Genomic DNA, 14443 nt, shown 5'->3' on the forward strand with positions numbered 1-14443 from the left:
ATGAGAAGTCAAGAATACTTTATTGGTGAAGAGGAGACTAAGAATTCAATATGAGATGCTATTAGACTAGTGCAGTATCAACAAAACATGAAGAGGATTATCTTTATCCCTTCAAATCTTCCAAGGCTCACTTTTGTATGCTCCTAAGTGTAATTCTTAAATGCCTCTTGTTGGTGGACCAATAGGACATCTCACCATGTTGATATGAGGAGACATGGAGAGAGGTGTTTCATGACATTATACATTTATATTTAGTCCTAATGCTTAGGGTGGATCTTGAGACCATATCTATTCTCAAAGTCTAGATTTTTAATCATGTACCAATGGAATTTTTTATTATTATTTAATCTATGTTCCCCTATGCTTTCAAATATTGAGCTCCTAGCTATCGAGCCAAAATTTTGACATTTTGAGATGTATTGTGGGATACTATGTCCTTATCTTTGCTTACAAACATTGGGTGTTGTGCCCTTATACAATTAACTATAGCAAAAGAGACTAAACAATAGCTAGGGTTGATTCAACTAGAGCAACATGAAAAGAAGAAAGACTAACCACAATTCCCTTTCTTTGCCTCTAATGTCTTGGTTGAAACTACAAGTGCCCACCCCTCATTTCCTAGTTTTCACTTAGCAATTTTCAAGCATGTTGGTTGGATGTTGCATCAATCCCATACCTCGGTTAAGCACCAAGCTCTCCATTTAGGCACAAATTGGCTATTTTTATGAGGTACATTGATTGCAAGTGCCTCAAAACCATTGATGTTAGAAGATTTGAGAGCTTCCTTATGGATGCTTATGCTTAACATGTGCCATTTTGATTTGGAGGGTTGCTTAATAAATTATTTCTCCTCACTATTAACTGAAATAACTCACAGTTGGATTGCAGTTTGTAAAGCTGAAGAGTATCTTTGCAAGAGCAATTGGCATTTATTGTAGTATCTTGCAGCGGCCTTACCCAAACCAATTCTCCTAGACTTTCTTGCAGTTTTTTTCGCATAGGATTATAAAATCAGTAATGGCTTTTCGTCCATTTATATAGCGACCTCGTATTTTCATTGCAACCTTGATGACTATTAGTGAACATATTTAGAAATGCAGGATTTCTAATCTATAAATGATAGATGAGATACCAGATCCCATCCCAAACTGGCAATTACACATGATTAGTGAGATCTAGGAGGAAAATTGACTGAACAATTGCAGGCCAGGATAGAGGTTGACAAAGTCCTTAACATCTTGGAATGTCAATCTTCTATTGTAACTTTTTCCTTGTACATGAGAGCCTATATACAGTAAAGTAGTCCCTAAGATTGGCCAAGCCAAGGGACAATCTTTGATATCCCCCAGAAAGAACGATCACCTTAACATGATTTATGTTGAGTCAATAAAAGAATACATTGAATTGACACAGGTCGTTACATGTCTCCTGAAGCCAATTGGGACACTTCATCCCATTTGATTGCGTTTTGCTATGTGCACATAAGAAAGCTCAATATTTCAGGTAGCCTTCCATACCATCCCCACCAATACTTCTTGCGTTAAGCATTGGACCACATCAGCAATGGTAACAATGATGCAGCTTTATGCAGGAATATCTCCATAACCATCATCAAATACCATCCTAGGAATTTGCCAGACCATTTGAAAATGCTGCAACCATCTTAGCAACAGTGACACCCATTGACCTAGTTTTAGGTTGCAATACAGGCACATCATTCACCATATCTTCTTTCTTAATATCTTGATCTTCCTTAGGATACATTCGAGTTCTTGCATGTGGCTGAAGTGAAACTGTTTGTTGAGATGCACACACACTTGCACTTTTTACAAATTTCTTAACTGTGCCATTGTCTTTCCGAGCTTCATCACCTGCAGGCATTTCAGAAACACAATACTTTTGGGTCCAGATATTGGAGGAAAGCATGAGTTTTCACTTAAACAGTGTTGATATACCTCGAATGGTTTTGTGAAGACCCAATGGAGCTCTTTGTTGACTGTTCTTTTCAAGCAAAAACCGTGAGCCAACATCATTCTCCTTTACATTTTTGTCTGTCTCCTCATGTGATTCAGAAATGCGTTCCCTGTAAACACATGATTTGATTAGTTAAATAACCAGCACAAATTAATCTCGTTACAAAAGCCTGATCTCTCTTTCTTTTTTTTCTTCGTGAAGGCCTCTTGCGTAAAATGAATCTCTCTCTCTCTCTCTCTCTCTCTCTCTCTCTCTCTCTCTCAAATGAAGTGGCTACCCTAGTGGTAAGCCACTTGTTTTATCAACCCATAAGTCCAAGTTCAAATCTTTCTATTCCTACACTAAAAGACTCTGCAGATGCAGAAATTGAACTCAAGACCATCTCATCACCATGAATTCAACTCTCTCTCTCTCTCTCTCTCTCTCTCTCTCTCTCTCTCTCAAAAAGCAAATAACACATCTGAAACTTTGATATGAGAACGTTTCTATCCCACGAACCTTCCAAGTTCCCACACAATATCATAGTTGTCTCTCCCTCCGCCCACCCAACCTCTCTCTTTTAAGCTGAACGAAACAGGACTGCATAAAATGCTGATGATAGCAGACTCAGGCCCCTTCACAAGTGCCCAAAGGGCAGGGCTGTGAGGATGCCATACAGAGCAGCAGGAAAGGATAAAGATACAACAATAATGAGAGAGGAGACGAGGAGAGAAAAAATGCTGATGGCTGGAAGACTGACTACAACTAGCAGATAGTAATCACAATGGCAAGGGATGAGATGCGGTACCTAACAAAGCGGAGAAGAGCCTATAAATAGGCCAAAAAGGCATTAACTGGCCAACTTATTCTAATGCAGGTTGGACCATGAAGAAACAACTGTCTGTCCTAACAAAAAAGTGCCAACTAGACCACTAAAGGACAAGAAAGCTGGTGACTGAAAAACAGCATCTGAGGGTGCCACGTGGCAGTATCAGGATGAAAGAGACAGACAACCAAAGCTGCCTACACAACTACCAAGGCTGCATGAGCACATGTGCACACGGTGGATAGATTAGAGGAAAGAGCTCAAAGTGCTGACTCCACCTAATGTGTTGAGGATGAAATGACCAACAGATATGACCGGTGTCAAAGCTCCCAATGTCCTCATCTAGCTCAAAATGAGGCTCGCCAATCAAATCCAAATCTTGGAAACCGTACAAATATGCACTAGAACTACATCCTTGAAATTCAGGAAAAATAATATGCACTAGAACCACATCCATGCAGTTCACTGAGGAAATAACAAGGCATGTGAATTAAGTCAATCCCAAAGAGAGACATTATCCATACTTGAGTTAGGATCCATAGTGGGTCATGGAATGGGGAGTCATAACTCTCAAAGTTCACACCTATCGAGGATGGCCTATCAGTTACTTGTCCTAACAACCCGCGTGATGGAATCCCTATGGAAGAAGCAAGGGAATGAGGGTTTGCCGAAGGGCCAAGCGGATGGGAGCTTTCATGCAGGGTTGCATTCCATCTACAGACAGATCCATATAGTACAATCCATCAAATCCGGTCAGACGCATGCAATCTATTCAGTTCTCGTCTGTTTTTTTTTTTTTTTTTTTTTTTTTTTTGAGTTGGTGTTTTTAAGAAACCGGTTATTGGCTTTACCCTTTTCCACTTTATCCTCACTGATCTCTACCTGCACCTCATTTACCACCTCCTCTTCTACCTCTCTCTTATAAACTCCTCTACTCTCTTCTCTTGGATCTCCTCCATCCACTTCTCTCCGCCTCTCCATCCTCCTCTTCCTCTTGTGTCTCATCCCCTATGTGTAGCTCTATTTCTATTTCCTCTTCCTTTACCTCCTCTTCTTTCCCTTCCCGTACTTCTACCTATATCTCTATATTCTTTCTCCCTATCTCAATGCCTAAGTCTCTTCATGAAGCCTTTGCATTACACACATCTCACCTTGAGTCTTAGCCGTCACTTTTTCTTTGTATCTACTACTTTTTGTATTTGCCACTTGGCACTCGTAACTTGACATACCATGATCCATGATTGCAGCTAGCTTCTTTTTTAATCCATTGTACATGTTATCAATCTTATAAATAAGATTGGATCTTGGAAATGACTTGTGACTAGAGTCTTGGATTTACCATTTGTCTCAACCTCTCATCATGTTCATGACTCATTATTGAGAACTAAAGCAAAGACATTTGTGATTTGCAAACTATATTAGTATGCATCGATAATGCCATGTATTTTTCTAAGACCATACAAAACAACAGATTTTATCCGACATTTTTCTGTGTATGTCCGATACCATATTAAGTCCACGGACTAGATGGATCAAACCAATCATACCTACTTTCATGCTAGAAGAAGAGATCAGCCTGGAAGTAAATGAACAAAGAAAACATAGCCCAAAGCTTGCTAAAGATGCCGCAAGGGGAAGGGCCACAAACCATCACTTGTGTCTTGTCAGAGCTGCCATATCAAGAAGATCGTGCACGAGCCTATGAGGGGCAACAAGGGAGAAAACATAACAGTATCTCTCATAGATGCAAGATAGTTGGCGACGATACAATGGAAGTGCACACAAGGAAGCAACAATGCAACTCAAAGAGAGAGAGAACATGGAGAATGAAACACAAGTGACAAAACATGTTTAATCTTGAATAATGACAACGCACAATGCTAATGACGAAGGCAATGGGAATGAAGACATCTATTCAATGTATCCATTCATAGTGAAACTTAGATGGTAATCTATACAAATCCTAGGTGAAGATCTTAAAGCTTGTTGAATGACAATGATTGTTGGATTCAATAGCATGAGGGGGGGGGAGAGAGAGAAAGAGAGGAAGAACTCTTGCAAGTACACAAGTTGTGAAACTACACTTCGTTCCAAGTTGTGAAACTACACTTTGTTCCATGGAGGGGTGGTAATTCACAATGCTACCCCAAATTCACAATGGATGGATTGACGTCTAAAATCCTTGATAATACCACAAATTGTAGGTGCTAATTTCAGTGCACCATGCCTTCTACTGATGGCACGGGTCCCAAGGTCTCTTCTAAACCCTAATTACTGCTGCAAATTAGGGTTTACTGCAGAAATCCTCCTGTTGTCCAACAAATCTAGTTGTGCTCAGCTCCAAATGGGTGAGATAAGTTGAGATCTTCTAAGAATGGGCTAAAGAAGGCGAGAGAATGCCACAAGGAAAGAAAATTCAAGCATTCTTCATAGAGAAGCCTCCAAAATGGAGGCTGCCCATCAAAACTGCGCAGAATGCAATCGCCCACAGCCAAAGCTGCCCAGAATGGCTGTCGCCAGCCTCTAGATGATGTCAACAACCCCTAATGGACCTTCTACTATTGTCACCTAATCTCCTATGGCCTCCAGCTGCTGTCGCCTGCAGCAATGGCTGATTTCTGATCAGAAATCTGATCTGCAGCACCTTTTCTCTCTCTCCAACAAGCTAGAGAACTCATCTAAATGCCCTCCAACCACCCCAAAAACGTTTTCTCAATTTGCATGGGTCTTTTTGCCAAGTGGCAGCATTCTAAACCCAATTTTCAGCATTATCCAACCATTAACTTAATTTTCAAAATTAAATAATTCTGAAAATTAATTTCAACCCTTCTAACTCTGCCCAAAATTAAATGTGCCTATCCATAATAAAAAATTGGCTTGGCCATTTGCAACTTCGAGTGGTCCCCAATGTCTATTGACCCTTAGACTAGCATTACTTAATTAATTAATGCCTAGTCCCTTGAACCAGCCTTCCTTTCGTGGATGCGTGCTAATTCCCTGATTCAACTTAGTTACAATAGCAACATTTATTACAAAACTGAGAAATGCGAATTAACTCACAATCTTGGACAAGGCCTCCCTGTTAGCCCCAAAACTGGTGCCCCTTCCGATATTACTTTAACTTAATTGAAGAAAAAGTTGATCTACAATGGGATTTTCCCAATCCCTTTCGGTATTCCAACTCCCCTTGCTATCCAAAATGACCAGCAAGTCTTCAATCTAATTTGCCCCTTGATTCGAGAAGTCATTTGGCCTTCACCCGCTTTGATGAAGATGAAAAATGCCCCAAATTCATTGATTTGTTGGTCCCTCTACTTGAATTTGACTGAATCCAAGTCTGGAGCTTCCAATTTCCGGTACGCTTCCTAAGGCTGCTGCTAAACCCTAATTTCTATTGCAGATTAGGAGCAAAGAAATCTGAAATTCCTTAGCCTCTAGTGATCCCAATGCTGTAATCTTTGAAGCAAGGTTGTAGAAAAGTTGGGAGATGAGAGAGAATGTTGAGAAGAGAGAAATTTCAGAGCTTCTTTGCGAAGAACTGAAGAAAATCAGTCATTCATTGCTACTGCCTTAACAAACAACCATGGAAGTTGTCCCCTACAGCTTAGGACTACTAGAAAGACTGCTACTCCCTCTTGTAGACTGTCATCTGCACCAAAAGAACCTTGGTCTGTTGTCACTTGTTCCTGGAGGGCTCCAAACTACTATCACATACTGTAGGATTGATCCTTGGTAACTACAAATTACATCAGCAAAACCAAAATGACCCGCAAGTCTTTAATTTGATTTGCCCCTTAATTCAGGCAACCAATTGGCCTTCATCCACTTTGATGGAGATGAAAAATGCCCCAAATTCGTTGATTTGTTGGTCCCTCCACTTGAATTTGACTAAAAAACAACTTCAGCCATGTTGAATCCAAGTCTTGGAGATTCCAATTTCTGGCACACTTCTCGAGGCTGCTACTAAACCCTAATTTTTGCTACAAATTAGGGTCTACAATAGAGAAATCTCAAATTTCTCAGTCTCTAATAATCTCAATGTTGTAATCTTCGGAGTAAGGCTGGCTGAGAGATGAGAGAGAATGCTAAGGAGAGAGAAAATTAGACTTTCTTCAAGAAGAACTAAAGAAAATCAGTCGTTTACTCCTACTGCCTTGTCTCAACAACCTGTAGATGCTGTCACTTGCTATTGATTGGTCTTCTCTTGCCTCTGGCTGCCTCAGAAGGTCCTCCAATAGCTGCAAATTAAACCATAGCATCTCCTCCCTCTCTCTTGCAAGCTGAATGCACTAAATTGCCTCTCTCCAACCTCTAAAGACGTTTTTCAGCCTTCTAATCCCATTTTCAGCATTATCCACCTATTAGATATTAATTCTTAATCTTTAAATTCTAAAAAATAATCTAATAATTATTTTGATACCTAGAAAAATGATCTGACTGGCCAATAATTAAATTGGCCAGGCAACTTCCGTTCCTGAGTGTCTCTACACCATCTTTGACCATCAGATTGACGTTAGGTACCATTAAATGTTTCTTCTCTAGTATCACCAACTGACACTTATGGCCAAACAAATGACTTAGGCCAACAACTCGCACCAAATATCACCAAGTACCTGTGCAGCATAACTTATAGCGACTTTTGCCTTTTACTTCTTGTGATTTCCTCAGATCCCGAGCTCATAAATTTACTCTAAACCCAATTACACCTCATTGTAACATTTACTTAACCATGTGATGAAAAATTAATCCACATGTTAAGTGAGGTTTCGTAAATACATGTCCTCATGACATCTCTAGTGTCACCACACTGACACTTAGTAGCCAAACAACTGTCCTAGGGTCCAAACTAACACCAACTGACCACCAAAACCCAACTAGTATAACTTGTTAGAACTTTTACCTTCGACACCCACTACATCCTTGGGATCCTTGGCCTATTACCATGAAATAACTGCCATATGCATCACATGCACTAAATAATCTTGCACATTTGATTAGTAGCTTAATCAAATGTTACCAATAACTTAATCAAATGTTACTAGCAAGATTAAAGCATTTAGAAAAATTCACGAGGATACTATATTCTCCGAGTCCTTTGCATGTTACCATAAAATAACTAGTTTATACCACATGTGCTAAACAACAAGGCACATTTGAATAGTACCTTAATCAAATGTTACTAGCAAGATTAAAGCATTTGAAAAATTTAACGTCCCCATGACAGACCCCCCTGAAATCCCTGCAATCATCCTCAATTGCACTACATTATGCCAAAGCAAAAGCACACTACATTGGAATTTTCATAAGGCATCACAATCACAACACTAGCCTCTATTGTCTAACCATAGACTCTTGGACTCTTGGCCCATTGGCCAACGCATCCGTACACTGGGATGGTGTGGATTGGTGGTATGGGACACCAACCCCTCGATGTGGTCGTGGCTCGCAATCCTGCTAACTCTAGGCTCAAGGAAAAGGCCGGAAAAGGCCATTTGGCTCTATAGATGGAAGATGAGTCTGATATCTAATCCCTTTTATAGTGAGTTTGGCTTGTGCCGTGTCTCATGTGCAGGTTGAATCCCAAGGGGACATTTCATTGGTCTCAAAGTTGTTATATCTTGGTCATGTCACCTTGATTGATGGCATTCAAATTGATCACGAAAAGGTACGAGTAGTCCTCAATCAACCTATTCCTATGCCCATAAGGCAAGTAAAATCTTTTTTAGATTTTATATGGTTCTTTCAAAATTTCATTAAGGATTATACTCATATTATTGAACCCTTAACATGTTTGCTTAAGGGTATCCACGTTAGTCTACTTGTTGTTTGGACTAGTGAGCTCAATTCATGTTTTCAAACATTGTAACGGCTTGTTACCATTGCACCAATATTGCAAATTATCGATTTGAATAAAAATTTTGAGTTTATACGGGTGCAAGTGATTATGCTTTAGGTACTATCCTTCATCAAGATGGTCGACGTATCACATTTAAGAGCCATAAGCTCGCCGATGCCCAAACATGTTATATCACTAGAGAGAAGGAATTATTGGCGGTCATCCACGCACTATAGCATCTTTTTATATAGCGCTAAATTTATTATTTGGATAGACTACCACTCATTGAAATACCTATATGATCAGCCCGATCTCCATGGCCGTCATCCAGGCACTGTAGCGTCTTTTAATATAGCGCCAAATTTATTATTTGGATAGACTACCACTCATTGAAATACCTATATGATCAGCCCGATCTCCATGGCCGTAAGGCAAGATGGGTGGAGCTTTTGTAAGAGTTTTGACTTTGAAATTCGCTTCAAAAAGCACAACTAATATGGTTGTCAATACTCTTAGTCAAATTCCTTAAGTCAATGCCTTGTCCTCCTTCAAAATTTCGACTAATTTTTAGCTTTCTCTTAAAGGGTGTTGCCAAATTTATCTTCACTTAGGTAAGATCTAGCAACTAGCTCAAGAGGGACCTAGTAGCCCAAGAAGCTTAGCCAATCTGGATGCGTGAAGGCTGGCTACCAAGAGAAAGATGGCAGAAAAGGATTCCATTCAAAATGGATTACTTTTAAAACTAGGCAGAGTATGTGTCAGATGATCACAATATCTGCAAGAAAATTACATAGAAGTGTCATAATGCGCCAAGTTCTAGACACCCTGATTGCCTTCCTCATCCCTGACAGCATCAAAGAATTGTGGTTTGCTCCCTCAAAAACTATCCACCTTCCAATGATTACTTCGATAGCCCACAACCCGAAGCATTGCGTTTTGCTCCCTTTACTGTGTAGATTCCCATAGGTGTTGTCGCCTAATTCAAACAAGACAATGTAGTCATCTTCTGAGCTTTGGCTCCATTGTATCACCTTTTTTTCTCATAGCATAATTCATAGTTGCAATTGTACGTTGTATGGTGCTATCCATACCAAACAGTTTCATACAAAAAAAGCGGGTCTTTCTTGGCTACCGTATCTACTATCTCTCCCCGCGTTCTACGCATTCTGCTTGTACATATCTTTCTGCATGGCACTTTTGGGGGGGGTGGGAAGCCTTGGATACTTCAGCCCACCTTCTTTTCTGACTATGCACTCCTCACCCAACCCCCTTGCATTCCATCTAGCTAGCAACCCTATTTGATTGTTGACCCCTCTTTTATTGTTTGTCCCTTCTCTCATCTACAAAAGATGCTCCTCTGCTCCATGCTTCCACACCAATTGAACAAGCATTTGTCATTATTATCTACCTCTCTTGGATCTTGAATTGATTTGTGATTCGTAAAGCTCTAGCCTCTCACTCTCTCCTCTTTCCTGCACCCTGTCAAGATTCAAGGTGTCACAGACATGGCATGATCAAGTGTACCGATTAATTCTTGCTCATGCCATATGAATCCACACCCCACACAAACACACCCTTAACAAGACAACCATGAGAATCCTTGCCATATCATCATAGAATCTTCCAAAAGATATGCCATGTCATCGCCTGTATCATCAATGATGTCATCATGGAACATTTTAGAAGATCTTTAGCCACCCTCCAATACCTATAAATGGAGGGGCTCACCATAGGGCTCCTTAGTCTTGCCAATGCCAGTCTTGGAAGCTCAAGGTGTCAAGAGCTCTAAGTAAGTAACTTCGAGTTTCAATTCTAGTTCTTATCTAGTCATGGTATCTAGTATTATCTTGTCTTCCATTATACTCATGTTGTCTAGTCAGCTTATAATCTCATAGTACGAGATCTTGTCTAGTACTATCTTGTATATTGTTCATCCTCATCGAGGCTCATCAAGGGAGATCTTGTAATTCTGATATCTTGTATCCATACCAACAATCCCGGGTTGTGGGATCCTTCATATTCTATCAAGTCCTATTGTCTATACCTACGGTCTCGGGTTGTGGGATTTTCCGTATCTTGTTAAGTTATCATTGTACCTTGTGTCCCTACATGGGATTATCTTGTGATCAAAATTCTTGTAACAAATCTTGCATTTAGACTAGTCTCTGAAGCACAATCGAGTGCTCCCATAACAGTTTGGCAAGACTACTTTCTAGCCCTACTGAGTACCATGGAAGCAACCCTTGAAAGAATTGTGCCCTCCCTTCAAAAACTCCAACAACAAATTCAAGACTTGAATGAACTGCAAAACAACAGAGAAAGTGATCAAATGATTCTGCGTGTTTATCAACCCCCGACAAGAGAACCTAAGATCAGCATGCGAGAGAAGTTCAATGATGACCATTCAAAGTTTAGGGGATTCTTGCAAGAAGTAAAGCTCTACATCCGCATACAATCAGATAGATATCTAGATGATGCTTCCAAGGTGGGATTCATTAGGACTTTGCTTGATGGTCAAGCTTTATCATGGTCTGTCCCAATCTTGGAAAAGAATATACCAATACTTTATAACTATGAGGCATTTCTTTGCACCCTCACTTTCACATTTGGAGATACAAACATTGGTTGAGTAGCAAAAACAAAACTTCGAAAGCTACGACAAGGTAGTCGCCCTACCTCTACTTATGTATCTAAATTTAGGCAATCAATCTATGAAAAGGAGTATTTTATCAACCAATTTCAATGGGATCTTCGAGATGACATCAAGGACCTTCACTATGCCTGAGGCAAAAACACTTAGTGATTATATCATGCAAGCCATCCAATGTGATAATAGATTGTTCGAGAGAAAGCAAAAACAGCAAGAAGAATTAAGGCCTTGCCAATGGAACCCAACCCCAATCAAAGACCTGATTAGAGAGGAAACCAAGCCCGAACTGATGCAAATAGATAATACCAAATTCCAGCCCTTGACCCCACAAGAAAAGCAAAGACGAAGAGAGAATCATCTATGCCTATATTGTGAAAACCCCGGACACATCTCTAAAAATGTCCCGCAAAATTTCCTTTAGGTATGTTCCTTCTAAGAATATTCTGGAATGCCTCTTTTTGGAATGTTCTACAATGTTCCTTTCAAAAATGTTCTAGAATGTACTTAAGAGGGAATGTTCTAAGGAACATTTTAGGAATATTTCTTCAGACCCAAAATAGGCATCCTTGCTACCTCCCCCACCCCCACAACTTGATCCACTATACCTCAAGTTGCTACCAACTTAACTACTCTATCTAACTCATAGGCTAGACCCGACGAGGTCAACTTCTTACCATCCAATCACATCAACCTCATCTAAACCAAATTCAAGACCCAATCAATGTTTAGACTTACACATTATAGGGGCCTTACAAGTTTGAGCACTATGGATCATCGGTGGCACCTGATGAGGGTGAGGCATCGGGTGTATCTGTTGGCCCATGCGTGAAGTAATTGTGCAATTAATTGATAGAGAATGAAAGATAATGAACGAATAAATCAATGCACAATAACTCCATCACAAAAAGAGAGGCAATGTATTAATGAGATGTTTACAATAAAATGAAACCCTAACAGCTTAAGTGTCATGAGACCCTAAATAAAATCCTAACCCTAGTGTCACTTAATGCCTAGGACACTAGGAGACTAGGGTAACAACTGCATTTAATGAAAGTTTAAATACCTAAGGAGTCTAGATCATGGATCAAAGGGCATCAACATGTAGTCTCTATTTCATACTTACTCTAGAGTCTATACATGCTTAGCATTGTCACGTTCACTACGCATGTTCTTGCAATGATGCTCCAACTCTCTCTCTCTCTCTCTCTCTCTCTCTCTCTCTCTCTAGCCTTCCGTGGATGGGTGATAAATCCCTGATTACAACTTAATTATAGCAGCAAACAATAAATGCAAATCTGAAAATACAAATTTACCTATTGATCTTGGACAAATGCACATCTGATTGGCCCCAAAATTGGCGCCTCTTTCGGTATTTCTTTAGCTTTATTGAAGAAAACGGTGATTTACAATAGGAGTCTCCTAATCCCCTTCGCAATCCAAACTCCCCTTGCTGTCCAAAGTGACCAACAAGTCTTCAATCTATTTTGCCCCTTGATTCGGGCACTTGATTGGCCTTCACCCACTTCATAGACGATAGAAATGCCCAAAATTCAATGGCTGGCTAGTCCTCCACCTGAATTTAGCTTAAATTCACCTTCAGCCTTGAAAAATCCAAGTCTCGGAGCTTCCAATTTCTGACACGCTTCTCGAGGCTGCTGCTAAATCCTAATTTCAGCTGTAAATTAGGGTTTGCAGCAAAGAATTTTGCAATTTCTCAGCCTCCAAGGGTCCAAATGCTGAGATCTTTGGAGCAACCTGTGAAATGGTTGGGAGATGAGAGAGAAAGTTGTAGAGAGAGAAAATACAGAGTTTTGACACTACTTCCACAGTTTGTGGTGTCTGAGCTAATCGCAGTGGCGAGTTTACTTCTCACCTCTTCTCTCAATTTTGCAAGGATCATGGTATTCAGGTGAAGTATTCCCATCCAAACACACCATCAGAGAATAGTGTGGTAAACTATGCGAATCGAGCCATGGTGAAGACGGCCCGAGCATTGGAGCCTTCCTCATTCCCTTTGGGGTGAGTCAGTGGCTACTGCGGCTCACATCCGCAACCATTCTCCAACTTCGGCCTTACAAGACGTGACTCCCTATGAGGCTTTCTTTGGGAGGAAGCCTTCCATGTCTCACTTTCGCATCTTCGGATGTGATGCCTATGTCCATGTGGACAAGAAGAAGAGGCAAACAAAGCTTGACTCGAAGTCACGAAGGCTTATCTTCGTGGGCTATAGCACAACCACGAAGGGCTATCGGCTCTACGACCCAACGACACAGAAGATTGAGGTGAGCAGGAATGTGATTTTCGATGAGGTTGCAGCTTTCGAGGATCCTATTGATGGTTCTCTTACAGGTGATACTTTGTCATCAACAGACCCTCCCCCACCCTCTATCCCTCTTCTTTCTTCCAGGTTGCCCCTTAGCACTCCTTCATCCTTGGCTCCTCCCCCTCCTCCTCCTTCACCCTCTACTTCAGCTTCCCTTCCGCCTTTGACGGACGCGACTTCTTCTTCGTCAAGTTCTACTACCCCTTCCGCCTTCCTTCAGGAGTCTTCTAGGGATACTCAACAGTCAAAAGGGGAGCCTTTTTCCAATGAGGAGGATCTACCTTTCCTTGGTGAGGGAAAGACTCTTTCACAAATAGGTACTTTGCAAGTTCCGAAGGCTACACGGTCTCCCTCACAGCCGGAGGAGTCTCTTAGGATTCCTCGATGGTACAGGCAACTTATGCAAGATTCCGGTGTTACTCACTTTCCTGCTACTCCTGTAGGTCCACACTGATCAATTCGCTTACAAGCCTAGTGGGATAGTTCACTCTGTGTGAACTATGCTCTTATGTCTCTGATTCTTCAAGATTCCGAGCCTTCTACTGTTGAGGAGGCTCTTGCACAGGATGTTTGGAGACAAGCTATGCAGGATGAGCTTGATTCCATCAAGCAAAATCAAACTTGGAAGCTTGTACCGCATCCCACGAAGCGGAAGGTGATAGGTGTGAAATGGGTCTTTAAGGCCAAGTATCGTGCCAATGGTTACTTGGACAAGTATAAAGCTAGGCTTGTTGCCAACAGTTTCCCACAATGGGCAAGATTGGATTATTTTGAGACCTTTGCTCCTACAGCTCGGATGTTTACTATTCAAGTTATTTTGGCTCTTGCAGCCCACCGCCACTAGCCCGTCTATCA

At 40.9% G+C, this 14443-nt stretch overlaps 1 protein-coding gene across 1 annotated transcript in view; it reads right to left on the minus strand.

The window, feature by feature from the left end:
* Positions 1-1218: 1218 nt before the first annotated feature.
* The window catches only part of LOC148019727 (mitogen-activated protein kinase 15-like), a 28937-nt gene continuing 15712 nt past the window's right edge, over positions 1219-14443 (minus strand). The window contains exons 9-10 of the mRNA XM_087699868.1: positions 1956-2083; positions 1219-1871 (exon numbers count right to left, since the gene is read on the minus strand). Coding sequence (XP_087555994.1) covers positions 1624-1871; positions 1956-2083 — 376 coding nt within the window. The 3' untranslated portion in view covers positions 1219-1623. The remainder of the gene's footprint in view (positions 1872-1955; positions 2084-14443) is intronic.

This window comes from Lygodium microphyllum, chromosome 19, assembly GCF_053477565.2.
Source record: "Lygodium microphyllum isolate KBCC chromosome 19, Lygodium_microphyllum_v1.1.10, whole genome shotgun sequence".
Lineage (NCBI taxonomy): Eukaryota > Viridiplantae > Streptophyta > Polypodiopsida > Schizaeales > Lygodiaceae > Lygodium > Lygodium microphyllum.